A 27,754-nucleotide genomic window follows, 5' to 3' on the forward strand; every position below is an offset into this window, starting at 1 on the left:
AAAACCATGCTTAGTTAGATAGTAGCACTATAGCACCTGACACACTCCATCATAGCAATTCCTAAGGTCACCTTCCACATTACAATATTGCATTGCCAGAGTTAGCTAACTAATAAGAGCTCTAAACGCCTGGTGCATTCTGATAGTTTGGGGTCATAAACCACTGTTGCTGCAGTCTGCTTCAGGCTATTTCAGAAGTTAACCTCACCCTGTATTCCAAGAAGGTATGTGAGGAGGAGTGGAGCTCCATCAACATCCTCAGACCTTCATTCATTGGGCAAAAGGTCTGAAGAGGTACCCAGATCACACTGTATCTGACTGGGAGGCCTGATCACAGTGGGCTCTGAACTGCATGGAAGAGCCAATGCATATTCAACTGAATATGCTTATGTTCTTCCCTTCACACTCTCTACCTGATGTGCAAGGATGGAGCCAGTGGGGATGGGAAGTTGGAGAGGGACCAAATGGTGGGGCTCATTTGAAAGGGGGCTTCTGACTCTTGCATAGGAGTCTCTCATGTTAAATTCACTGAGGATGGACAGATTAGCTTGATCCCCAGGAAAGGAGCCACCTAGTCTTTTCAGTACATGTTGTGCATGACTTTCATGTCCGATAGCTTCTCCACCATCCATCTAGTTCAAGAACACATTCTAGCCAGGCAAAAACACTTGAGAGGGTGCAGATCTGGACCATTGAGGGGTGTGGCCTGGGGGAAGAGATGTGGTCTAGCGAGGCCTGGGGGTTCCCCAATCGTGCTCTAACTGAAGATAACCATTTTTACAAACAAAAACAGAATTAAGAAATAACTGAAAAGTTACATTCCTTCACAAAGCCCGTTGAAGGAAATAGTGCCATTTTGTACTTTCAAAACCCATGAATTTAATATTGGCAAGACCACCTGAATATGGCTGAGTAACACTGTTGTCACTTCAAAGCACATTCTCTTGCCACAAATGCTCCTGGTGTGATCAAACTTTGCTCACACTGGACTGCTGTTTTCTTTTTTATCAAGCAACAACTTACTCATCAGCTGCTCCTGTACATCCAGTCTCTCTCTCTCTTTCTTTTTCCTTCCTTCCTTTTTTTAAAAGCCTGATTTATTACATACAAAAGACCATGTATATATTGTACATAAAAAAAAACAGTGAGTGACTGCAAAACCAAAAACACTGGGAGATGGAGCATGGAAGTGGAGTGGAGTACGGTGCAGGCATGAAACAACACAATTTCTGAGCCTGAAGTGGCCAGGAGGAGGAGGGTGGCATGTTGCATGCAGACAATAAAATGTGTTCAACATTACATTATAAATGCCATCTCCAACTCCTCGAAAGATTCCATCAACCGTGTCTCCAAAAAAATTTACACATCACTTGGGAAGACAGGCAAACTAATACCAGTGTACTGTACTGGAAGAAGCAAAGATCACCAATGTTGAAGCAATGATTCTTCAACATCAACTTTGGTGGACTGGTCATGTTGTGCGGATGCCTGATTATCGTCTTCCAAAGCAACTGCTCTATTCCGAACTTAAAAATGGAAAGCCTAATGCTGGTGGTCAACAAAAGAGGTTTAAAGTCTGTCTCAAGGCAATTTTTTAAAAAAATGTAGTATAAACACCAACAATTGGGAAACACTTGCCTGCGAGCACTCCAATTGGAAAACAGCCTTTACCAAAGGTGTCATGGGCTTTGAAGACACTCGAACTCAGGACACAAGGGAGAAACGTGCTAGGAGGAAGGCACACTTGGCAAATCCACACCGTGATCAACTCCCACCCAGAAACGAATGTCCCCACTGTGAAAAGACATGTCGATCCAGAATTGGCCTCCACAGTCACTTGGAGCTTGTGTCACAGAAAGCACCTATCAGCTGCCTGATCGCCGCCAGCAGCTGCCAATCACGCTCCCGCTTACTGCGACAAGGACAGCTGTCTATTGGTTGCCGCAGCGGAATTGGGAGGGCTAATGGCAGCAATCAGGCAGCTGCGACGCGAGCGGTTGTGTGCTGAGTTCTGGGGGGTGAGCAATTTTTGGCATTCCCCCCCCAACAATCAGGCGGCAAATGCCGAAAATTGCTCACCCGCTGGAATGAAGTGCGAGCCTGAGATTTTAAGTGCGAGCCCGAGATTGGAAGCGGCAATTGTAAGCGAAGCGAGTGGTTGTGTGCTGCATTCTGGTGGGTGGGTGATTTTCGGCCTCCCCGCCGCCAACAATCAAGTGGCCAATCGCCACTTACAATCTTGGGCTCGTGCCAAAAAATCATTCACCTGTTCGCCCTCAGCACTACCCGTGTATAAGACGACCCTAAATTTTGAACCTCATTTTTGGGTCAAAAAAGCTCGTCTTATACACGGAAAAATACGGTAATATGTACAATCACTTCTTGTTCCGATCAAGGAGCAAGATGGGAATCGGAAACGCTTCCCTGGGTTAGTTCAACATTGAGATTTTCCAGGACAGATCTGTTCAAGTGCTCTTGCCTATCCTCTTTCCCATTCACACGTTCTTGCTGACCATGGGGTTGGGCAAAAGAGGCCCACAGTAGATCAGGGAAGCATGCATCCAACAAATGCCTTGGAGCATTTAAAGCCGTAGGCACCAACAGACAACCCAGTGGATCATTAAAACAGGGTCACATCTTTGTGACTTGTTAACTATCTAGTATTATTTTGCTACTACAAACTAACACATTAACAGTTGGACTATCAAAGGCATATTTAACCTAATCACCAAGGGAATTTTTAGATCCGTAACTTCCTTAAGCAGTCCTGAAAGCCCAAACAGACATCTTCTGGCAAGGCTTAAAATTGTAGCCCCCAGGTCAGCTTGATTTCTCCAGAGTACTTCCTCACATCCTGACCTAATGCTAAGGGCATTTTTCATACTTCAGTCCAACAGCAAAGCACCATTTAATCCTGTTACAGGCTGGCATACTTGACTTGTAAGACAGAACCCTTTGCTTGTCTCCTCAGGGAAATAAACACTTCTAAAAGAGGTGTGGATTTGTAAAATGACTTAAACAAATATAACGGTCATGCTACTAGTGAGCCATTTAGTTCTCTGTTTCCCCACATAGATGACTATGACAAAAGGGGTGAGTTTTTATGTGCTCTTATACAAACTCATCTGTGACTTTATTTCTTTATTGCCCACATATTCTCTAGGGAAGCCAATTTCTCTTTCAAGCAGCAATGACTCTACTAAGCCAAAATATCCAATTGCCAGTGGAGTCTTCACTTCACCTTTCATCACTGAAATCCCCTTGCGGAATGCTAGTTGTTTTCAAAAGAGCAAAAAAGGTGAAGGAGAAAAACAAATGGCAATTATCCCACAATTCTGAAGAGCCTAGAGACCTCTCTCTCTCTCTCTCTCTCTCTCTCTCACACACACACACACACACACACAGAATTAGTCTAATATGCTGTGCTCAATGTAAATTGCTAAACATGACACATCTGCACCAAGTACACTGAGCTGATAGATTATTTATTTCTTTTGGAAGCTATCTTTTGGAGGCTATTCACGAATACACACTTTTAAGGGGATAACCTGATGTATGTGCACAATTGCAACAATCATCAACCCTGCTCTACAACTTTAAACCTGCAACACTGTTTTCTGAGAATCAACAACAACTATTTTCCAAGGCTATAAGTTCAATTGCTCCATAGCATCATCTCCCAGGTGAGTTGGTGCCACGTGGGATTCTTTCAGAGGGAGAAGTACCCATTGTAGCTATGCTGTCAAGAACACATGGCATTGCTCATGGGAATATAATCGTTCTCTGTGGACTGATTCTGTTTCAAATGTTTTTCTTCTTTGGGAAAACCATTTCACTGGAGAAGCACAATATCCACATGGATTTGAAGGAGAGATCATGAAGCACTCTAGTCTCTAGATCACAGACCCCTCCTTTAAAATTCGTGTTCATTTGCATTCTGTTATTTTCATGGTTATTTTATTTTTCTGCAGAGGGAAAACATTATGTCAGGTAAACGGAACTATGGTACTGAGTGAAGAACTAGCTGAAGAAAAGTGAAGTCTGCTTCCCTAGTCTTATCCTTTAGCAATTCTGCCATAATGATTGAATGTGATGATCTGGCAATCTCTCTGATTCTCAGACTAGTTACACCAGGTCTCCTTGTATAGCAGGCACCTCTGCTCACATTACTGCAGCTGAAGTCCAGAGTCAGAGATGAATCGTTAGCTAAAAATATTTCTCTTAGATAGTACAATAGAGATAGCACCTCAGGTGTGAGGGCCTGACGAACAGCAATTTCTCAGAATACGACAGACTGCACCATATCTAGTTCTGTTATCTCTCAAGCAGAGAACGAACTTGTGTATGTATAGGAGAGATTGACAAGCTATTTGAAAACTGGCTATCATATTTTATTTCACCGCTTGGGGGAGTAGGGATGGCTACCCTCTTTTCTTCTGAAAGGGCAAGTTTGATGTAAAGGTTTGTAGAGCTCCCACAAGATGTTTGCTTTTATATCTTTCTCAGATTTAACTGTGGTTTTATATTCGCTCATCACTGCTAAAATGTTTTATATATGCGTTATTATTAATTAAATTTGTTAGTCGCTTTATCTTGCTCAGGGCAACCCAAAGCAACTTGCAATTTCCCCAACATAGATACATTAACACTAAAGGGAGGGGGGAATACATTAGCAATATATACATTTTTCAAAACTAAAAAATGTATATATACTGTACACATTTTAAAACTAATTAACCAGGCAGCCCTGCTAATTATATCTTATATGCTGCATGTGTTAGTATTCCATAGGGTAGGCACACTTGCATAAGTCACCAAAAGCACTGTTTTCTGTCATTACTTTTAGCATTGTGTTCAGAGATTCAAAATAAAGGTTTAAAAGCTCTCACACATGGGACTGCTTTTCAGTGAAAAATGGAACAGCCATTTCCCTATCATCCTCCCGGCCCCAGCCTGCCTCTGCACCCACCAAAACAGTTGATAAACATGTTCCTTTTGGGTTTAACATCAGAGAACCTCACTGAGCAAAGAATCTGAATTAAAGTAGTTTTCTTTGAAGGGCATGAAGGATTGTTTTAAATCTCTACAATAATATCCCACTAGGGCAAAGCTCCATGCATAATCCATGCAACATTACAGACACAGCTTCAGAGTCCATATTGTTTTCCATCTTTCTGTGCTCTTTTCTATTGCTAGAAGAACTGTCTCACACAGTACTCAAAGCCTTCTATCAGGGAAAATAAATTGACTTGAAAATTATGAAGATGCTTGCTGGGGCAAGGCACATCTAATCATTGCCTGTATTAAAACTCCTAAAATATTATTTTTTATTCAAACCATATTTTCAGAGCCTGAGGCTGCTAAGTTGGCGTATACAATAATCCAAGGCTTGGGGAATATTTCCATTAGCTGTGGTACTCCTTCAGTTAAGTTAAAATATCAGAATTGAAATAAGCGACTCACTGGGATGTTGTTGTCAGTTGCGCTTGGAAGTGCTCGCAAGCAAAGAAGAGTGCATTTTTTATCCCAGTACTTTAGGGATCAAAAACCAGCCAACAGAAATAATAGATGCAAACAATGTCTTAGAATTGTACGTATTAATCTCCACAACAAAGGGGCCACTTTACTCCCCTGGAAACAGGCAACTGGCATGTCAGCTCCAGTATGCTCCTTTTCTATTCTTAAATTGGTTCTGTGCCTATATCCATGAGTTAACATCACTAATATAATATGAACTAAGTTTTATTCACATCTGTTGTGCTGGGCACACTCTTGTTATCTAGCATGCTGGAATCTGGAAGTGCAACTGGGAGCTGCCACAAAAAATTGCAGTGTGGGGATACTTCCTTTCAGCTCTGTCAAGTGCTCCAGCCACTTCATCCTCCCCCCCTCCCCCATGGTTCACTGCCCCCCCCCCAAAAAAAACTGGCAATACTCAATTGACATTCTGTGCCCACAGAGCATGCACAGTCCTCACTGGACTGTTTTGCAGCATTGTTGTTCGCTTCCTTAGGATTTGTTTCTGGTCATATACAGCGACAGAGCATATGACCGCACTGCCAAGGGTGGACATGCTCCCGAGGGGGGCAGGGCATGGAGGGGGGTCCTCCCAGGCACAGGATAGCGGCTCGGGTGCATGGAGAGGCACGGGCGCCCTGCAGCCAGGGGCAGAGTGAGCCACCCACGGGGGTGGAGTGAGTCGCCGATGGCAGACATTTGGTGCGCTGCTCCCCCATGACTGCCAATAATAATAATAATAATAATAATAATAATAATAATAATAAATTTTATTTATATCCCGCCCTCCCCAGCCGAAGCCGGGCTCAGGGCGGCTAACAACAATTAAATAATCAAACAATCAAATAATCAAACATTCTAAAAACTTTCCATTATAAAAATTAATTAAAATCAAATTAATGGCAACCGTTAAGCAAAATTCTGTGCAGGTTGCCAGAGGAGGGAGTCAGGCTGGGCCCTGACCAAAGGCCTGGTGAAACAACTCTGTCTTGCAGGCCCTGCAGAAAGATGTCAGGTCCCGCAGGGCCCTAGTCTCTTGTGACAGAGCGTTCCACCAGATTGGAGCCACAGCCAAGAAAGCCCTGGCTCTAGTTGAGGCCAGCCTAACCTCTCTGAGGCCTGGGACCTTCAGGATGTTTTTATTTGCAGACCGTAGGTTTCTCTGTGGGGCATACCAGGAGAGGCGGTCCCGTAGGTACGAGGGCCGTATAGGGCTTTAAAGGTTAAAACCAGCACCTTAAACCTGATCCTGTACTCCACCGGGAGCCAGTGCAGCTGGTATAGTACCGGATGAATGTGATCTTGCAGCAAAGACCCCATAAGGAGTCTTGCCGTGGCATTCTGCACCAGCTGGAGTTTCTGGGTCAGTCTCAAGGGCAGCCCCACATAGAGCGAGTTACAATAATCCAGTCTGGAGGTGACCGTCGCGTGGATCACAGTGGCTAGGTCAGGGTGAGAGAGATAAGGAGCCAAATGCTTAGCCTGGTGGAGATGAAAAAATGCCGCCTTTGTTATAGCTGTAATCTGCGCCTCCATGGAGAGGGAGGTATCGAAGATTACACCCAAACTCTTAACGGATGGTGCTGGCACTAATTGCACCCCCGCAAGAGATGGGAGTTGCCCCCCCAATCCCATATCGTCCCGTCCCAGCCAGAGGACCTCTGTCTTCGAAGGATTTAACTTCAACCGGCTTCCACATAACCATCCAGCCACAGCTTCCAAACATCTGGTCAGTGTGTCTGGGGCCGAGATGTCACCCCTCTCAGCGAAGGCACCTGGGACGGTCCACCCCCCCTTCCTCGGCCCCTGGTCATAGGAGGGTCCTTTGTACTTCATTCAAGCATGCTGATCTCTCCTCTACAGATGGTATCATTTTGGCTACATGAGGACCAGAACTGAGACCCACTTTCATCTTAGCACCTGTAGTCCTGTGTGGACCCATGACATGGTGTAGGGGCTTATCTCAGGTCCCAGACAAGGTATCCATAACACAAGGTGAACTGAGCTGGGGCTTTCTATGGAGTCACAAGCTTCTTCCTTGGATGAGATAGTATCAGAATCTATGTCAGATTGACTCCTGACAATAGGATTGTTTTGTTAGTGATCCTCTCCTAGAAAACAGCATGGTTTGGACGTCTTGTTCTGACCATAATTAATCCAAATCTAAAACTACTTGAAATAATAACTTCAGACTTATTGACAAATGTAAAGGTTTGTATGGACCCTTGGAATCATTGAGTTTCACTTGTCTTCATTTGTTTCGTGTGGTACTGTGGGTTGACATAATTTATAGTCCTCCTCCATGCCAGCTACCATGATATTTCTTACTCAGTATGTGTACTGTTAACAAAACCATGAATGGCAACGAGATAACAAGAGTCAATTGATAATCTTGTCTTTGTTATACCTTTGAGAAGTTTCATGATTATCAACTTTGCTTAAGTAAATTACAATCTCATTATTTGAGAAATTTCTTGTGGGGAGGTCAAATCCTGAGGCCTAACAAGGCATTTTGTTTGCTGGAGGATCAAAATTGCTTCCATCTTCATGAAGTTGAATCGTGCCCCCAAACTGGCATTCTTTTATTTTAATATTCAAATCTTCCAGTGTTGCGATGAGCTGGCATCAAAATATCATCATTATGACAGACCATAGGAGTAACTCACTGATCAGTCAACTCCTAAGCTGTACAGAATTTGTTATCTCCAATTTTGTGAGTTGAAACAGTTGTAATGTGAACAGATGCTGAGCCATAAAAAGTGTATATGCAGCATAAATTACTTTTAAAGTTACGAAACTTACGATTTTAAAATTTATCATATCACAGTGTTATGCTTTGCTTTAATAAAATCTGTTCTAAATAGTCTTTCTGCTCAGGTCTCTACCATCATATTGGTTCGATTACAATAATCGCCATGACACCTTCCCAAGGACATTCTAGGAACTGTGACAACTGGGAATCTCAGCTGTTCTTATATATAACCTCCGTGTTGTTGTTTATCAGGACACCTGCACATTCTTCAAAAATATTTGATAACATCCTAGCAGCAACATCACTGTTCTCAGGTATGTGATATATACTGTCTTTCATATACAGTCTGCCAAGAGCCATGGGCCCAGCCAAGAGTTAGAACTGAAAAGCAAGTCAGAGCCAGCAGACAAATCAGGAGACATATCAGAACTGTAGGAAATATCAGGATACAGAATCAAAGAGGAGTCATCACTTAAGAATAACCAAAGATCAGGAAGACCTTGTTGCTCAAATAAGGCTCAACTGAAACAGAAAAAGGCTTAATACTCCTTGCTACTACTTCCATTGATCAGCAGAGTCATTGAGAAGACTGTCACCTGCAGTTTAACCCGGCAGTGTTTTTCCTTTTCCTTTTCAGGGGAGCCTACAGGAAACTGGATCATCTGAAGGATTTGAACACACAATCTCCAATCTTTTACCAATAAGTCAAGTAAATGCCTAGTGTTCCTTTGGAAGGGAGACACAATCAATCCTGCCTCTTTGCAAGTGTATCTCTAGGAACACATAACTTAATACAACACTACGTTTTTGCATTCCCACTTTTTGCTTGTAAAACCTTCTACAACGTAAAACCTTGAAGAAAGCAATTGTGAAGCAATTCTGGGAGGTATGGTAGGGACCATTTTTCACAGAAGCAGAGGAGAACCCAGGTTTGCCACTGAGTGTACACTCAACATGGAGTCAGAGCCAGTCAATGCTCTTTGAGCAGTGTGCACCTATAGTATGATAATGTATTTCCTAGAGCACATTTGCCACATTCCAAACATTTTATGCAACATGCAACATGTAAAGTGATGCTAATAGTCAAATTTGTTTTAATTATGAAAGCTTGTACTCTGAAATTAATCTTCAATAATACTCTGAGCCCAATCTAAATGTTATGGGCAGGAATCAACAAACTAGTCCTGCTATCTAAAACCTGCTTACAGATTTCCACCAGTGCAGCAAGACTTCTCCCACTCCTCCCCCTGAGTGGCTTTACTCCCCCTGAAATTGGTTCAGAGGGGTCTGGAGAACCCCTAGAGCATTATTATTATTATTATTATTATTATTATTATTATTATTATTATTATTATTATTTCATTGGTCCTTGAATTCACATTGCTCTGAATTTCATGTTTTCTAGTCCCCCACCCAAACAATGCATACTGAAAATGTATAGAGTGGTGCCTCGGGTTAAGAAGTTAATTCGTTCTGGAGGTCCGTTCTTAACCTGAAACTGTTCTTAACCTGAGGTACCACTTTAGCTAATGGGGCCTCCTGCTGCTGCCATGCCACGGCCACGTGATTTCTGTTCTCATCCTGAAGCAAAGTTTTTAACCTGAGGTACTATTTCTGGTTTAGCGGAGTCTGTAACCTGAAGCATCTGTAACTCGAGGTACCACTGTATTAATAAAAAGTACCCACAAAATACATATACACCAGGCAAAATTGTAGTACACAGGCTTTTACCCCAAATACTGGGGGGAGGGGGGGAGAGAGAGAGAATGGAGAAAAACCCAGACTGACAGGTTTGTCCACCCCTAGTCTAGTCTTACATAAGTGTTTTATAACTTACTGTGAATACCTTTGAGACAGTTCAATATGCAAAATAGCCCCTGAAAAGTACACTTTGGCTCTCTATTTCATCTTCATGTAAAAGACAATCTTGTTCATACCAAGTGAAACAGCTCCTTTGATGGGCTGTTGAAAGTAAACAAACCTATTTTAATTTATTTTCTTTTGGTAAAGTATTAATATCCCCTCTGGGAAAAACAGAATTACAAAGAGCAGGATCAATTCCAGGTTTATGCTTTGAAACGCAATAAAGCTTATTAGGCAGCTAGCGTTCCAGAATAAAACACCTACAATGGCACATACTTAGAGAAAGAGCATTTAAAGCATTTGTTTTCAAATTAACATTATGATCTGCCAACAATTTTGTATAATATTGGTGAGTGCCGCATCAGGCACAAAGTTACAGCTGCATGAAGAGCATTAATAATGTGCTGGAATTGGGAACCATTTTTTATAAAACGTACCCCACTGAAGCTATAAGAATTTTGAGGACCTTAAGCTTCATTCTTAGGTCTCTGAATAGTCTCTAACAATTACCGTATGTTGAAATATGAGTCAAAAAAGTATAAAAGTGAGACAAAGAGAAAGTTGGAAAGCCATGAACAGCCCACATATGCCAAAGCAGTATAATAGAAGGGCCGTCGTTTAATTCTGTAGGGTGTCCTTTGATGATATGACTCAAATGCATCATTAATAGGAGCTTTTAGGAAGGCTTTAGGGCAAAATCTCCCAAACTCATGAAGAAAGTTGGGTGGGAACTTTCAGTTAAGAGGTTTTGTGGCATTTCGAGGTGGAAGACAGGTGGCTGCCAGAACACTTATGTTACTGAGTCATATGTTCAAAACATGCTGATTATTAAAGCTCTTTTGATTTAAACTGTGGTCCGAGCACTGGCTGTTCAGAAATTTGCTTTACAGTTCTTCACCACAAGAATGGTATTGAAAGGGGAATTAGCCCAATAATTTAGCTTGAGTTGGTGTAGGTTACTTGAATGTATAGATTCTTGAAGGCTCCTCTTTCTCCTTTCTATAATACCTTCTTTAAAAAAGAAAGATAAAGCTGTTGTTCTAGGGCCTGTCAAAGTTTTCCGAGCAGAGGTCCTAAAGGTTTATGTCATCCTGCAGTATTCAGGCTCATGACATTTCGATTTCATGTCTGGGAAATTTTTTCTCTCTTGGTTCTGAAATACAGCACAACCACTTACTATATTCTGATGGATGTTAGGTAAATAATGCTGATTAAAGAAATTCCATTGAAATTGAATGGAAATGAGTTAACTGTCATTGATTAGCTCATAAAATGTAGCTGACTTGCAACTCAATAAAGGAGAAGACAGGTAGTTGAGCACAAACAATAGGATAGTCACTCCACCGTGAACAGGATGTGCACTTTAGTGTGTAACATTTAGAGGGGAAGTCGTCAATATAAGCTGTATCTGAATTCTTCTACAATGACTGGACTTTCAGACAGGAAGTTGGAAGATCGGTATGCCATAGACCTGTATGGCCCAAATGCTTCTTTTCCCCCATTTTCCTGATATGAATTAAAGCAGGAAGGGGCTGGACCGGGCCTACCTTTAGGCAGAGTAAGGAACCATCTCAGACAGTAGATGCTAGGTGGCAAGCACTGCCCTCTGTTGTACCTGAACCCCCTGGATGTACACTCTTGTCAGAGGACAGAGCTGTATGTATCACATGGCCTGTCCTGCACCCCCATAACTGATGCCCTCAGGTGCAATGGAGGAAACTGCCCCATTGCCACTTACTGCTGTTGGTGTAGTCACATAAATGTTATGTCGTAAAGACTGCTGTTGCTGAATTATTGCATATAAAGGTAAAGGTACCCCTGCCCGTACGGACCAGTCTTGACAGACTCTAGGGTTGTGCGCCCATCTCACTCTATAGGCCGGGGGCCAGCGCTGTCCGAAGACACTTCCGGGTCACGTGGCCAGCGTGACAAGCTGCATCTGGCGAGCCAGAACCGCACATGGAATGCCGTTTGCCTTTCCGCTAGTAAGCGGTCCCTATTTATCTACTTGCCCCGGGGGTGCTTTTGAACTGCTAGGTTGGCAGGCGCTGGGACCGAGCAACGGGAGCGCACCCCGTCGCGGGGTTCGAACCGCTGACCTTTCGATCGGCAAGCCCTAGGCGCTGAGGCTTTTACCCACAGCGCCACCCGCGTCCCCTATTATTGCATATATCCATGGACAAATGAAATACACACAGAAACTGATATTTTTAAAAAGTATAGTATAATATCACCTAGACACGCTAAAAAACGCAAAGTTAGAAAGACATAGGAAGTACTGTTATAGGTTAGTCTGGAGACAGAGGTTACAGAAGGGCATAAAAACAGATTGCCGAGTACACCGATTGCCATTTTAAAATTCAGCACTTGCCAAGGTATATTCCTTTGGGATTGCCAGCTGTTTCTTCTTTAAGGGTCATCGCTTAATTTACAGTATTGCCCCTTCTTGTATTATACGCTAACTTTATGGAACTGAAATGTCACTTATTTAAGAGCTTGAGAGAGCATAAAAAAAAAAGTTTTGCCTAGTGCTTCAAACTGAAGTTGTGATAACAATAGATGCTTGTGAAATTTATTGTAATACACATTCTGTTCCCCTTCTGATAAAAGGTTGTGAGAAACAAGAGACAATGAAAACAGCAAAACTACAACTGTAGCTTTGTACTTGTGCCAATTACAATTGTGCCAATTTTATAGCCTTACAAAACAAACATACCAATGGCAAATTAGGTTATTCTGTTGCTTAATTGCTATTACAGTAGTTCAACAGAAGCTGCAACACTGCCAGTAAGAGACTTATTCAGTGATGCTCATCTGCTTCCCTCCAGTGGCACATGAAGAACTCTCTAGAACTCTCATTTTTCCATAATGGCAGAAGACTTAGAGACACAAATATGATAAGGTGGGCCCTGGGTCTGGAAAGCCAAGGAGTCTTTACTCAACACTCTAATATCCAAATTACTGCAATGTGCTCTATGTGGGGTTGAGGACATTCCAAAAACTTCAGGTAGTGCATAATTCTTCTGTAAGGATGCTGACTAGCACATCTGTATGGAATCATGTTACATTTATTTTGATACATCTGCATTGGCTGGCTAAATGCTACTGGGCTCAATTTAAGAAGTTCACATTAGTTTGGGATCTGATACACCTTCCCCTATCTGGCTCTGAGATCAGCAGAAGGGGCATTCCTCTTCTCACCAGCAGGGATTGTCCCTTATGTGGTTGCACAGAACAGGGCCTTCTCAGTAGTGGCACTCTGGCTGTGGAATTCCTTTTTCCTGGGCTTCTGACAATGCATCAAGACACATCTGTTCATCTGTCTTTTGATGAAAACTGGTTAGAATGTCCAGTGTTGTGAAGGTTGTGCATTTTAAGCTCCATTTTATGTTTGCTGCTATATCTTGCAGTGTTGTTTCAATAATTTGTTTAACTTTTTTTTTTCCAGCTGGTGTCTCATTATCATCTTGCTAATTGCCCTGGGATCCATTTGGTTGAAGGGCAATTTAAAAAGTTTAATAAATGAATGAATACCAAATCAGAGCAACCAAGGAACTTTGGACCAGCTCTATAATATTTACTGTCATTCATGAGATACCCTGCCCCATTCCATTTTCTCTCTCTGCAACACACTGTGGTGCTGATTTGTGGGTAGATAGGGAGGCAAGTACTGCTCTGTTAGCACATAGGCTTGGACTAGAACCTCTCCAACACTATTAAATGACCACAGACTCTTGTTTTAAACTTCAGTATTCATTCCCTTGCCTTGCTGAAATATTTCCTGTACTGAATTTGTTGCAGGAAGCAGGGGCATACTGTCTGAAAGGGCAGCTAACAAGAGCTGATTACAAATAAAACTTTATCTTTCAACAGCTGAGTTGGAAATGGTCACCAAAACAGACTGTGTGGCCTGGTGCTGTTGTTAATAATGAAGCACAGACCCCATGTTTTGATGAACTTCAAAGTTTGTGTGCCACAAGCAGGCAGGCAGGCAGAGAATGTGGATTAAACATTTGCTTTCACTTTAAAAATATGCCATTTGTAATACAGCATCACTATGAGGGTTTTGCTTCTTGGAGAACTGAGCAAAATCCAATTTTCAAACACAGGGACCAAAGAATACAATTTGCTTGTCTCTTCAAAGATTTTACTGCAGAATACCAGACAATGCAGAGAGCCTATATCATTACAGTGACAAATCGTCCTTTAATTTTCCATCTTACCATCAATTCAAATGAAATGATTATTATGATGTGAATGCCTTAGTGATACTGGGTGCTGATGTTAACAGGGAGCTATTATTAAAGAAATTATTAGTCCAGTTTACCCTTCTTCAGACCAGAACTGTAATCAATCAGGCACTGCAGCTAATACACTTCCAGTCAACTCAATGGGGGTTGCAAAATAGATCCTGAAAGAGACCCATGAAAGATGTGCAGCATAATTTTTACAAATTTAGCTCCAATCAAATCATTCATAGTATGGGTCTCTGCAGCTAAATCAGGCCAGTGCTATATAATCTTGTCTCATGCAGGGCATACTGGTTTCCTTACTCCCAGGAAAGCTGCAGACTAAATGAATGAGCTACACCAAATTTCCTGCACCACACATCAAATGTTAGCAGTAAGGGCCTGCAATGGTACTGTCCAAGGTCCTGTTTCTCCATTCCTGTCACCCCTTGGCACGCAACAGGAAGCATTTGTGGACCGCAGGTGTTCCATGTCAGGTTCATGGTGACCTTGCCAGCTCTGCAGCACCATCAGCACCAGACTTGGTATGGCCAAGGTGCCATACCACAAGCTGCGATGGTGTATCCGTTCAGATTCTAAATAAGGATGCCAAATCCAGCTGCCACTTCCCACCAGAGCCACTGACCTCCCATCAAGGTGAAAGTGGAATGTGCTTGCCTGATTGGAGGACAGAGAAGGGTTTGTGAGTGTGGATAGAAACTAGCCTACTGTAAGATTCACATTCCTTCCTATGCCCACTTTTGCCTTTGTTGCTGCCCCGCTGGCCTGCGGCCATTGGAAGGTGGCCATCAGGCTGTTTTGCACCCCTAAGTTTGAAGCTCTGATTCTCTGATCTGAGGCTCCATGGAGATGCTCTAAGTTACTAAAAGCAATGTTTTATTTCAAAGCACAGCTGTCAGGCCCCATTCACCTTGGTGGGAGTTGTGTTAGCTGCTTTCCTATAGTGGGATCTCTTGCCACTAGAAAAACACATGAATTAAGAAGCCACATGGGCGGGATAAAATTGCACAACAGAATTTTGAGTAGAAGGGAAAGATCTGTAAGATGGTGGTTGCTTAAATTGCAAACATTTTCCAATAATATCATCTGAGATCCCCCCTCAGGTAAGCCACACCGATACTGCTCTCTCTATTTTTCATTCGCATGGCATTTTTTTGGTTTTGTTTTTTTTAAGACTAATCTAATAGCACCCCAGAGATTAAATGTTTCTTTATACCTTTAACTTAGAATCATAATTGTGCTCAACTAAGTGCACATATGCGGAACAAGGTGGAAGCCTGGAAATTAGAAGTTTAAAATTACATATATTTAACTCGTATAAATGGATTAAGAAAGCTTATGCAGCAGTTTGGTGAGGCATGCTTCCATTTTGCTCAGAACCCTGGCATTGTAATTCTGTTCAGTAGTTTCCCACTAACATCCCTCTACTGAAGCACCGGTTTCAGCACTGCCTTCTTTTATTTCTGCTTAGCAATATGGTCATGTCTGAATAGATTTCACAAATTCAGCTTCTCATAAGTGATGGAAATACTGCATCACCTGTCAGCAAATTTCAGTTAAAGGAATTTTGTACCTGACACTCTTATTGAGAAAATAAATTAATCTCTGAGAGACTTTCTATTTACATTACCTCAGCACAAACTGGACCATGCTAATTACATAACAGAACTGAAGGCAGGACACCAAATTGCTAGCTTTATAGGGAGAGACATTATAAAATATTCTGCGCATAAGTGGGTGGGTGGGTGTGATCAGGGAGATACTGCGAGTGGGCAGAGGCTAGGTCTCAAAGGCAATGTTAGAGATGCAGGAATTGCACAACGACCAGCAATAAGCCACATCAAGTTTTTTTTTGATCCCAGCAGTTTTGGCCAGAGAAATATATCCTCCATGAGCAGACCATTGGTCCATCTAGCTCAATATTGTCTGGACTGACTGGCAGTGGTTCTACAGTGTTTCAGGCAGTTGTGTTTCTCAGCTTTATCTATGGATGCCATAGATTTAATCTGGGACATTCTGCATGCAAAGCAGATACTCCATCACTGAGCTCTGGCCCTTCTCAAAGAAAAGGATGCTCGTTACAGTTCTTCCGTCCACAGTTCTTAGTTATTCAAAAGAAGCAGCCATCTGCTTTCCCTAGCCAACAGAGGCAGCAATATTGATCTGTGTGGGCACCTCCATTGCAAGAGGTGGGTGCAGCAGGAGAAAAAGCCTCATAGCAGTGGCACTGCTGTTGCTTACTGGAAGAAGGGAGAGCGAGGCAGAACTGAGGTTGGGGCTGTGTGAGCATAGTGGTAGGAGTGTTGGACTGGTGCCACTCTCTGTTTCACCATCTCCATTCTGGTAGGCAGCCACAACAGTGCTGCTGGGAGGATATTGCTATAGCTCCATCCCACTAGCCAATCTGCTTCTGGTCACTGCTGCCTACCTTAGTTGCCAGAAGAAGAAAACCTGACACCTTTGTGAGATGGCTGAGATAAGCAACACCTTTGTATTGTGATTGGCAAGAAAGAGGCAGGCCCCAGTCTTGGAATATCACTAGGCCATAACTTTAATTATTTACAGGCATTGGTGAATCCACAGAACACATTGGTTGTAGTGGGGCTGGAAAGAAGGCCCTCATTTCTACCACTGCAGTTTACTACAGGAGCTGGCCTTGCAGTCCATGCCACTTTTGAGTCCTTGGGACAATCAGTTCAAGCCCAAAACGTCATGGGTGTGGATTTTGACACCTGCATTGGTCACAGGCCACATAAGAGAGCAGTACAGTGATTGGAAAAATGGGTAGATCAGTTACACACATGCACTAATTGTGAGAGTAACATACAGGATGGTCATTAAGAGAACCAACTCCAAAATAATTATTGTCTCAATCACTTGAGAAGTTGTGTTTCCAGAAGGAGAGTGAACACATCACAATGTGCTCTGCACAGCAGAATTAACTAATCAGAGATTCAAGCAAAACAAAAGCTTGCCCTGCTGAATACGTACATCCTGTCAAATTGCATTTATCAACCTAACGGTTATTAGAATTTATTCTGTTATGTGAATGAAATTGTGAGCTTAAAATGTCACTGGAGATTTATTAATATGATACAGCCTCTGATAAGGGCATGTGAAAGGGCATAGAGAGAGCAGATAATGTGAGGCAATGGGTGTGCATGTGTATTTGTTTAAGAGAAGAAAAAAAGAAAATAAAAATGTGGCAATTTATCAGTGAGGTTTTTTTCCAAAACCATCCCAGCCACATCAGGGATTACTAAACACATGTGTAATATTGGGTGACCATACCATGGAAAATGCTTTCTCAAAATTTGATAAAATGTGGTGAATAATGATGCATTCTTTAAGAGGAGCAGCCAAATTAAATGCTGTTATTTAGAACAATAGCTGCAGCATAATATCATCTTCCTTGGGTCTAAAAAACAATAAAAAATAACAATACAATAAAGATATCCTTTTAGATATAGGTTGTTTTTTCTACAATTTTCAGTGCGCAATTTAGAATCTTGGAAAATCAGGGTTCTGAATCACACAAGGAACCTACATGAGTAGAAAAATCTCCCTACCCAGAAGTTATTCTTTGAACTAATGTAGGGCAAAGGGGCAATGATGGGCTATTCGCCAGTGTGCTCATCCTCACAAACCCTCATCGTGTTAATGATTCGGAAACCTAAACAGTGCTGGCATGTGTCCTCATTGGGCTCATTAGTGACGTGAGAGAGGAAAACCAGGTGGCAATCAGTGAAGGCTTAGGATAGACATGGACACTCTGTTTTCTTCTATTCCATTAGCTGGGAATGCTGCAATGGTCTCTGGGCTAGCCACTCTGCTGATTGCCCAGTTAGTATTTTTTAACACACCTGTTGGTGGCGTTTCGCAAAGTTTGAGACACACTGAATGTTTGAGAAACAAGAAATGTTCTTAGAACTCATGCAGAACAGTAGTCCTAACTCTTAGTAGACTCAGGGGCTGCCTTTAGCTGAAACATGCATTTGGTGACCCACTTCCTAATTTTCAAACATTTATTTGCATGGTGATAGTGCTGCAACCCACTTTCAGACTGCAATCTTATACTACAGAACTTAAGTGAGAGTAAGCTCCACATTGAACTTAACAGGACTTTCTTCTAGACATGTATAGGATTTCGCTGTATAGCGTGTCCCAAAACACCAGTCAAAGACAAATGGTCTAAAAAAGTCAGAAAAGTTCTGCAGAGGGTTCTACCAATAGGAAGTTGCATTTTTTCTCTCCGCAGCCCAGCCCTTGGTTCCCACACTGACAAAGCTGTTACACACATTCCTGCCACCTTCTTCTGATGCACTACCCTTCACATGAACTTGCAGTAGCATTTCAATTCAACTGCAAGGCTCCAGTGACCCATTCAGTATTTGAAAATCACTCATCTAGGATTCCAGAATGCTTGGGCTAGAGGCCTTTTCCACGTTCTTCACAAGTCATAACAAAAGAGCCCCAGGACTTGCAATTCTGTTGCCACCACATAGAACAGCCATATGCTTGAAAGTACAGTAAGTCTCACTGAACTTAGTGGATCTCTCTTCGGAGTAAATATGGATTGGACTGGACAACATACCAACAGCAAAAGTAATTAGAAAGACATTTTATATCAAAGTCAACAGATCAACTCACCAGTTTTCTCCGCCTTGTGCTTTAGACTTTCCTGTCCCGGAAGGCATGGGCAAGGCCCTTCACAGCGAGCTGCAATGTTTTTGCCGGATGTGCACGCATGAAACTCCAACTTGCACTGTAATTGAAACAAAAACAAAACAAGGGCCTTTCATTTGAGGTAAAACAATTGTGGAGGGAGGGGGGGGGGGAGGAAGAGAGAGAGAAATTACATATTGCCAAATAGTTAGGACCTTTGAGGTGGCAGTTGTTTCCTAAAGAGCTTATTTCCCAAAGAGTACCCAGGTGCCTGGCCAATAGGGTATCACTGTATTTCACTAGGATTCCTTCTTCCTTTTCATGGTATGGCAGAATTCCAGTTTTGAGTGTTTGTTCAATAAACGAAAAGTATTTTGCTTTAATATGTTGTGTTAAGGGCTTTCCATCCTTATACAAGCTCCAAAATGTCAGGAAATTACAAAAGCTAAGCTGCAGGTGTGTAATTTAGGCAACATTGATATGGTATGGTATTCTATAGTTCTGTAATTAGTTCGATCTTCACCACTACCTTCGCGTTACAAGTGCAATTAGTACAATGTTGGTGTCCATGCCCTACAACCACTCTAGCCAATTTCTGCACATTCTATAGTTATTGAAGTGCAGGAGAATGCTTGAATTTGCAGGGTGGGTGGGTGGTGGCCAGCACTGGTAAGGCTGGTCTTCAAAAGTTGGAATGGAGAACAAAGAAATTCAGCAGATACAGCACAGTGTTACCACCTAAATCTTTTCCTTTTTTTGTGAAGACATTTCCCCTTCCTCCATGCCTCACAAACTATTTTTACTCATCTCTTGTGATTTCTTCTACCTGTCCTTTCACACCTAACATCTCACCTCTTGGCTGACCTGACCTGTAAGCTCTTCAAGAGTGAGGCCTATTCTATGAGAATCTTGTACTTCAGAGGCTAAGATTGGCCAAAAACTGCTGCCTAGCAACAATGGAATAATAGGTCCATTGACTAACATTGGCCAGGAAAAAGCATTTTTAATAACAATTAATATTACAGAACTCATAGGTGAAAGCAAATACTAGACATTCCTTTTGACCTAAATCAGCAGCCCATTTTCCAAAGCACACAGTGCACAGGAAGAAATCTTTATGGAGAACAACCCCGGCAAATTCTGTAGAAGAAAAACACATAATACCCTTTAACTCATTCAGAATAAGCCATTTCTTATATTTTCTACCCCAAATTTGTCACAGAGAGTCCTCAAATCTTCATTTCTTGTACTGGCAAGTTTCAAATCTATTTGTTGAGACATTTTTAAACTAAAAAAATTGTAGAACCTATTGACCCCTGATCTTTCATTATACTGATGGAATGCATTTACCCTTAACAACAAAACCTAAAATAAAATAAAATAAATAAAATAAATAAATTGAAACAAAATACACTGTTACATATCTCTCTTCTTTTTTCCAGTCCTTTTCTGGCTTTCTCACAGTCACACCCACAAAGTATAATTTCTTAACTGACCCAAATATGCCTGTCACTCACTCTCACTTCATCCAACATTCCATTCAACACCCCTCCACTTAATCTTCCCTCACAACAAGTTCATCCTCAGCATATGCATGACTAACATTTGTGGCAAAAAAGCCATTTTAATAAAAGCCACTAACAAGTTATACTATTAGGCAAAAACCAAAACAAAACACATTCTAGCCAATCATCTTGACCTAACACAACAAGCCTAATATAAAAACTGAAGATTGGGGGCAGTGAATAAGTCAGGATGACAATTAGAACAAAAGTAGAGGAAGACTTGGTCTGAGCCTAACATAACAACATTAGGACTCCTTCATGAGCAGAAACACTGTACTTTCTACTATCCATATCTTCAAAGTGTAACCCAGTTTGTGGTAATAAAAAATACTGCCTTACTTGGAAGATAATCCAAATTGAGTCTAACAACACAATCCTATGCATATCCATTCAGAAGTAGTCCTAAGGAGTTAAATGAAACTTATTCCTAGGCAAGTATGCATAGGATTTCAGGCTTAGCTTATTACAACTCAGCCCTGTGTTTACTCAGAAATAAGTTCCACGGTGTTCAGTGTGGCTTACCTCAAGCTAATATGCATAGGGTTGTGCTGTTAATTATTGCTCTGGTTTAATTTTTTTAAAAAAAGACTGAAGTCAATTTCTGATTCTATAAATTGTTTTGAATGATTTACAGAGTTGTTTTTATGGATTTTTACTGTTTTATTTTTTTAAAAAAAGAAAGGAATACAAGCAGAGTATAAATCTTATAAAATACATAAATAGGTGTGGTGGTTCCATTGAGGAGAGTCATGGGGTATTCCTTTGTGTGCAAAATTTAAAAGGTCACAACCTTTTATTTTTACAGACTGGTGACACTGGAAGAGAGCTCATCAGTGATCCAGTGTTTCAACGCAGCATACTGTAGATTTAGTACTGAATGTTCCTGAAAGTTATATAAAGCATATAATATATAAAGCATAACAATAATCTACTCTTGAGCATGACTGATTTATTAGAGCACAGATCAGCACTGAGCTGAAATATTTGGTGTAAGGTGGAGATATTGGATATAAAAAACACCCCTTGCCAAACTCAACTATGCCCTGGCTATTTAGTCTGTAAATAACTAGAGTACCACCAGTGATATTCCTTTTCAAGCAGTGACATTTGGTTGTTTGTATTTACACATTCTTGATAATAAAATTCAGCTGAGCAGAGGATATATGTTTTAGAGATGCCTTTTGTTTTATCATATTCAGAGAAATTGAGTTCCTCACATGAAATAAATTTGTGTTTGCAAATAGAAAGGTAGGGTATTAAAATGCTTGGAAGACAGTAATAACATATAGGTATACTCCCATATAGGTATACTCAAAAGTCAGTCCTATTGTGTTCAGTCAGGCTTACTCCTTAGTACATGTGTTTAAGGATGCAGCCTTATTGATTTAAACTGGGATTTAAGCATCCATTTAAGCATGCTTAGGACAGCAGCCCAAGAATCATGGCAAGGTTGGAAAGCAAGATGAACCAATCAGAAAACAGCAAGGCATATTCTGAACAATGACACAGTTCTTTTCTATTCTGCCACAACAAAAGAGCAGAGTGAATGGAATAGGATGTTGTTACAAGATAAATGCCTCCTACTTTGAAAATACCATCAGTAGCTTGGTTCTGCTTGTGTGTAGTTTTGCTAAGAGGGCTCAGTCTTCCCAGGCTTTAATCTAGCAGCAGGAGACCATTATCTTCTGACAACGTTTTGTACCAATGACATTATCTCCTGGGCTCTTTCTGAACTTCAGAAGACCCTGGTGATTGCATACTCCCTATGATATTCTGTCCTTCAGATTTAGAAAATTCACTGACACAGCCAGCTATCTGCTTGAGGCTTTGTTCAGGAGATACTTTGTGATATTTTGCTTGCCTGCATGGTTCTGACAAGTGTGGCTACAACAGAACCACACGCAACTACCCTAAAGTGGACATCACGGGGAACGCTGGAATCCACTCACAAGAGGAAGGATATTTGAATGTTAAAAATAACAAAGCTACTCAAGGCATTTTAAGAGGAAGACAATGACATTCTCGGGAGGGGGGGGAGAAGAAAAAAAGATAGAATAGGTCAGGATAAAAACAAAACTTTTGTGGGAAGGATATAAACATGAGCCAAAATATAACGGTCTTATTTCAAGACTAATTGCATCAAAGGAGGAGAAATTTCAGCGAGGGAAGGGTGAACTCTCCCCCCCCTCGGTTGAATTCCCCCCTCCCCTCCTCCCCTCTGTAATTAGACTTGAGAAAAATATTATAATGGTTCCAGAGGTAGTTTTAGGATGGTGTAGTGGCACTGAGCACCTCACTACAGGAGGTGCCACAAGAACGCTGTAGAAGGGAGCGAGAGAGACAAATTTAATGTCGCATAGGGTGCTGCTGAAATTTGAGAGCCCAAAGTCTGCCACTGATGTTTCCCTTTTTCAAGTCCAATTGCTGTAGCAGTGTGCATGGAGAATTGTGTGTCACGACCCCGAGCCCTCCCCCATTTGTTGAATAATAAAACACATGGACACCAGTATTTTAGGTTAATGGGCTAATGAAGGCCACAACTTTATTGGTTACAGAATGGGAGTGGTATTGGCTTAGGCACTAGAATTGAACTGACTATATCCGATTCCTGCCTGCCATGCAGGTAGTCCAGTAAGGGTCAACCACCAGTAGAGGGAGCCCTGTTGATGTACATCAACTGAGAGCTCCCCCAGGGTCCCCGATGGGGTCATGGCATGGCCCTACCCATACCCGTGCTTCGGATGACAGCCGCACCCCCGGATCCCTTTAACAGAATACCCTTAAAGAGGAGGGGCAGGTGATGGTCACAACCTCCCCTCCCATGAACCAGGTTTTAGAGACCTAAGCATTAAGCAGATCCAGGGAAGGAGGAACAAGAGGGAGATCCCCCGGCCATGTGGCTGCTTAAATAAGGCAAGCCACACCCCACGGCCACACCAGATTGTTTGACTGGGGGCGTGATGCGGCTGGAACTCCCCTATGGCACTGACACGCCCCGCTGTACACGGTAATAGCATGTGTTCTGCCTGCAACACCGCTAGACAGGGAAGTGGAGCAGCCTTGCTGCTGGATTACCATATTTTTCCGTGTATAAGACTAGGTTCTTTTCCTTAAAAAGAATGTCAAAAATAGGACGCGGGTGGCGCTGTGGGTAAAAGCCTCAGCGCCTAGGGCTTGCCGATCGAAAGGTCGGCGGTGCGAATCCCCGCGGCGGGGTGCGCTCCCGTTGCTCGGTCCCAGCGCCTGCCAACCTAGCAGTTCGAAAGCACCCCCGGGTGAAAGTAGATAAATAGGGACCGCTTACTGGCGGGAAGGTAAACGGCGTTTCCGTGTGCTGCACTGGCTTGCCAAATGTAGCTTTGTCACGCTGGCCACGTGACCCGGAAGTGTCTCCGGACAGCGCTGGCCCCCGGCCTCTTAAGTGAGATGGGCACACAACCCTAGAGTCTGTCAAGACTGGCCCATACGGGCACCTTTACTTATACTCTAGGCCATCTCCCTCCATTTTCTTAAATCTGAGACCCCCAAAATAGATGGAAAAAGACGGTAATTCCCCCTTTCGCACCTGCCCTCTCCAGGAAGATCATCCTATGCCCATTATGTTTTTTTTTGGGGGGGGGGATGAAAATATCCACACCACTGCTGGGGGAGGGGGAGTTAGTGTATGTGTAGTTGCAGTGTGCGTGCGTATTTCAGTGGTTGCAATAAGTGCATGTCTGGGAGTTTTATTGCAATGAGTCTGTGTGTGCATGGTTGCAGGGTATGTCTGATGCCAGTTGACAGATTCTGTGGTTTCAATGTGCCCAATGGCCCCAAAATGTTGACAACCCCTGTTTTACAACTTAAGAAGAAAACGGGCAGAATAATTATTGTTCTTTCCAATAGAACTCACGGCAATGTTTGAACAGAAACAGAAACAGCTAGCCATAGACCTCATACCAGTGTGATAGCTAACACGTCTCTGTCTGAAGTTCCATAATGATGCCGTACTTCTCCTATGGCACATTTCAATGGATAAATGCAATACTGCTTTAAGCTACATTTGTTCACAGTGATCCCCAAAGACCCAAAACCATTTTACTACAAACGGAGATCACCAGCTGTATTTGCTGCCAGATATACATTGATACAATAAAATACATGTGGGGTGGGAGAAGATGACAGAAATCAGCCCTTGCAAATTCTGGTGCTAGGTTTAACAGTTGAGTCTGCGTGGCAAGTTGTTAGAGAGTGTATTTTGGCTAAAGTGGGCCCCTGAGATTTTTCCACCTTACATGTGTGATGATTTAATTTTCATTTTCAGAAAACCTACAGCAATGTATTTTGCATAAATATTCACATTTCAAGGGAAATATAAAGTAACACCATAAACATTTATTCCTCGCTATTTTATATTTCTCTCATTTGTAGGACCCCAGCGGACTGCCATCATCTCCAAAAGAAGCCAGTAGCTGCTTCCTTTGAATGTGAATTCAGCTTAGTCTTTCCCTCTCTTGATAATGTCTCTGGGTCCATGGGGTCAAATTTGAATTTTATACTTTCCCTTGTCTACATTTTCATGTCTTAGGGCTGCCTAGAAGATTGCTGAGCATGGTCAATAAAGGCTGTCAATCCTTTGAAACCATAGTGTAGGATTTCAATTCAATATTATTTAAGTTTCTCACCGTCTTCCTAAATGGCACACCAAGAATAACACAACTTCAAACCTCAAACTAAAAATGTTCTACAACATGCTTGTGTTTTATAGCATATGTCTTATTTAAATCTCACAAAAGAATGGTGTCAACATGCAACTTTCAATATATTAGCTTCTTTCTGTGTGCTTAATATATCAGCAGCAAACACTAATGATTTTTTTAAAAAAAATTCTTTCTTTTACTCATCTGCTACATGAAAAAGCTGTGAAATTTTGAAACTACAGGATAGAGATGTTTGTCATCCTCCCCTAATCTTTCCTTCTTTTCTGTGTCTCTTAGCAGATAATTAGAATCAATTGGAATTCAGACATCCCTTTTAGAAAGAGATTTTGTTTACATGTATTTGAGCACTGTCTGCTAGAGTTCTATCGATGTTTCCATTATAAATCTTTCTCTTCTGATGTTTCTGGCTTAAATGGGGCTGGGGAAGATGCCATGGAATACATAGCTGCAAGAAACAATGCAGTTTCCTTGTTTTTAAAAAAATAATGCAGAAATTAAAAACTCTGATTTTTTTTAACACTCTCTTGCAAATGGGAAATGTTTCTTTATAATTGCTGTACTGTTTTCCCCCATGTCACGTTTACTACTTGAACTTTTGAAGACTACTTTTTAAAACATGAGAATGATGCATTATTTAAAGTACTGACAAATGTTTCACATGTTATATAGTTCTTTATTTATTTATTGCTGTTTCCGAACTCAGGTTTGAGCTGGCCAGCATGCTGCTTTAACTGCAATGTATATGTTTTTAGCATTTTAATGTATTTTAGCTACATTATGTAAAGAGCTTCAAAGACTTATTATTGAGTAAACAATGAATAATAAATATGCACGAGTCTTCCAAATGCTGCATTCTATTCCCATTTATTAAATATATTAAACTAGATTTACATCCATGTAACTAAAGGAGTATTCAGCCAGGGAACTCCATTGGGCTGGAATTGTCACTGTTCTAATTAAGAACACTGTTCTCTAGGTGAATATGCACCACTGCCATTAATATTAATAGGCATTAAATCTGGCAATGGTGGTCTGGCCAAGACCCCCCTAATTAACATTCACAGTCTATTGTGTAAATATGTATTTAGCCATCTGGGAAATGCGGGTGTTAAATTTGCTTTCTAAAGTGGATGTTATTTGCCTCTTTGAAGCAGATTTTACAGCTGATTAGGTCAGAAATACCAGTTTTACTAGCATCTAAATGTAAATTGACATGAAAGACCATTATTGACTGTTGTGTAAACGAATACACATTAAAAACTCCCCTCTCAGTGCATATTTACACTGCAGTCTAGCAATTCTTAAGCAGCTAGGAAAACAGTATACATTAGGAAAGCTTCCACATAAAGGAGACTCAGTACATATTGACAAAAGACATCCTTTGGCAATGAACTGAGTGCATTTAGTAAGTGGGAAGACAATTCCGCTAACCGCCCCACCCCCTGAAGTCACCAAAATATCTGTAGGAATGGGTCCCTTGGAGGCATGGACACCTGTGTAGGCATTGCTGTCACTACCAAATAAGAGGCAGCAGGTGACCATATTGTCATGGCCTTTCTTGTTGCCTGAAATAGGCTGCTGATAGATTCACAGATGCTGTCTCCAGGGCAGATGGAGGAAAAGTAGGGGGTGGTGATGGTGGAAATGACTTACGGAATTGGATTTCAGCAAGACAGGAGAAGCCTTGGAGCAGAGCGTTTCCAGGCTTTGAATTTCTGGGGTGGCTTATCACAACTAGCACATATCTAACCAGATCAGTGGTGGGTGTGAGTGTGTGTGCACAGGTGCACATCTGTGTGTACCTACGGTATATACAGACACCAACACATTTTCATATGACAATTGATAATGAAAATGTGTTAATGAATCATGTCTGCTGATCACACTTCTGACCTCTACAAATTTAACTGAACTTCTTCACAAAGCCTTTGTGTGTGCAGGCTGACACTGTGTACAGAACCAATTTGCATATACCTTCTACAAAGAGTTCAGAGCCAGAGTGCATGGTCCTGACTATCACCATCCTCCCCATGGAAATGTCTACTGAGCAAGGCTCTAGGCAGTCTTCCTAGAAACAAATCTGGAGACATGCTCCTGACTTGCTCTACTGCTGCTGCCTTGATGGCACCTGTGAGAAGCTGTGGCTGTGACTGCAGCTCTTGAACAAGCCCACTCTTGCCTTTCCCAATGCCATGTTTTCCTGTGCTGCCACCAGCCATCTGTGTATGGATGAGCTAAGGAACTCTTAGAATCAAGCCAGCGCCACTTCCAAAGTTGTTATTTGTAACAATAAGATGGCCCAGAGAGAAACTGGAGCAACAGCTCTTGAACCTGTTACACTTCTGGCTATGGTCAGAAATATGACACAGGATCATGCAAACTACCACAAAGAAATGGATGGTGGTTTCCAAACAGAATGCTTGCAACTCCAGTTATAAATGG

At 41.8% G+C, this 27,754-nt stretch overlaps 1 protein-coding gene across 2 annotated transcripts in view; it reads right to left on the bottom strand.

The window, feature by feature from the left end:
* SPOCK1 (SPARC (osteonectin), cwcv and kazal like domains proteoglycan 1) overlaps positions 1 to 27,754 on the bottom strand; it is a 392,633-nt gene that overhangs the window by 59,863 nt on the left and 305,016 nt on the right. For both annotated transcript variants that reach the window (XM_083428897.1, XM_083428898.1), the window contains exon 6: positions 19,033 to 19,147. In XM_083428897.1, coding sequence (XP_083285023.1) covers positions 19,033 to 19,147 — 115 coding nt within the window. The remainder of the gene's footprint in view (positions 1 to 19,032; positions 19,148 to 27,754) is intronic.

The sequence above is a fragment of the Podarcis tiliguerta genome (assembly GCF_965153285.1).
Source record: "Podarcis tiliguerta genome assembly, chromosome: 2".
NCBI lineage: Eukaryota > Metazoa > Chordata > Lepidosauria > Squamata > Lacertidae > Podarcis > Podarcis tiliguerta.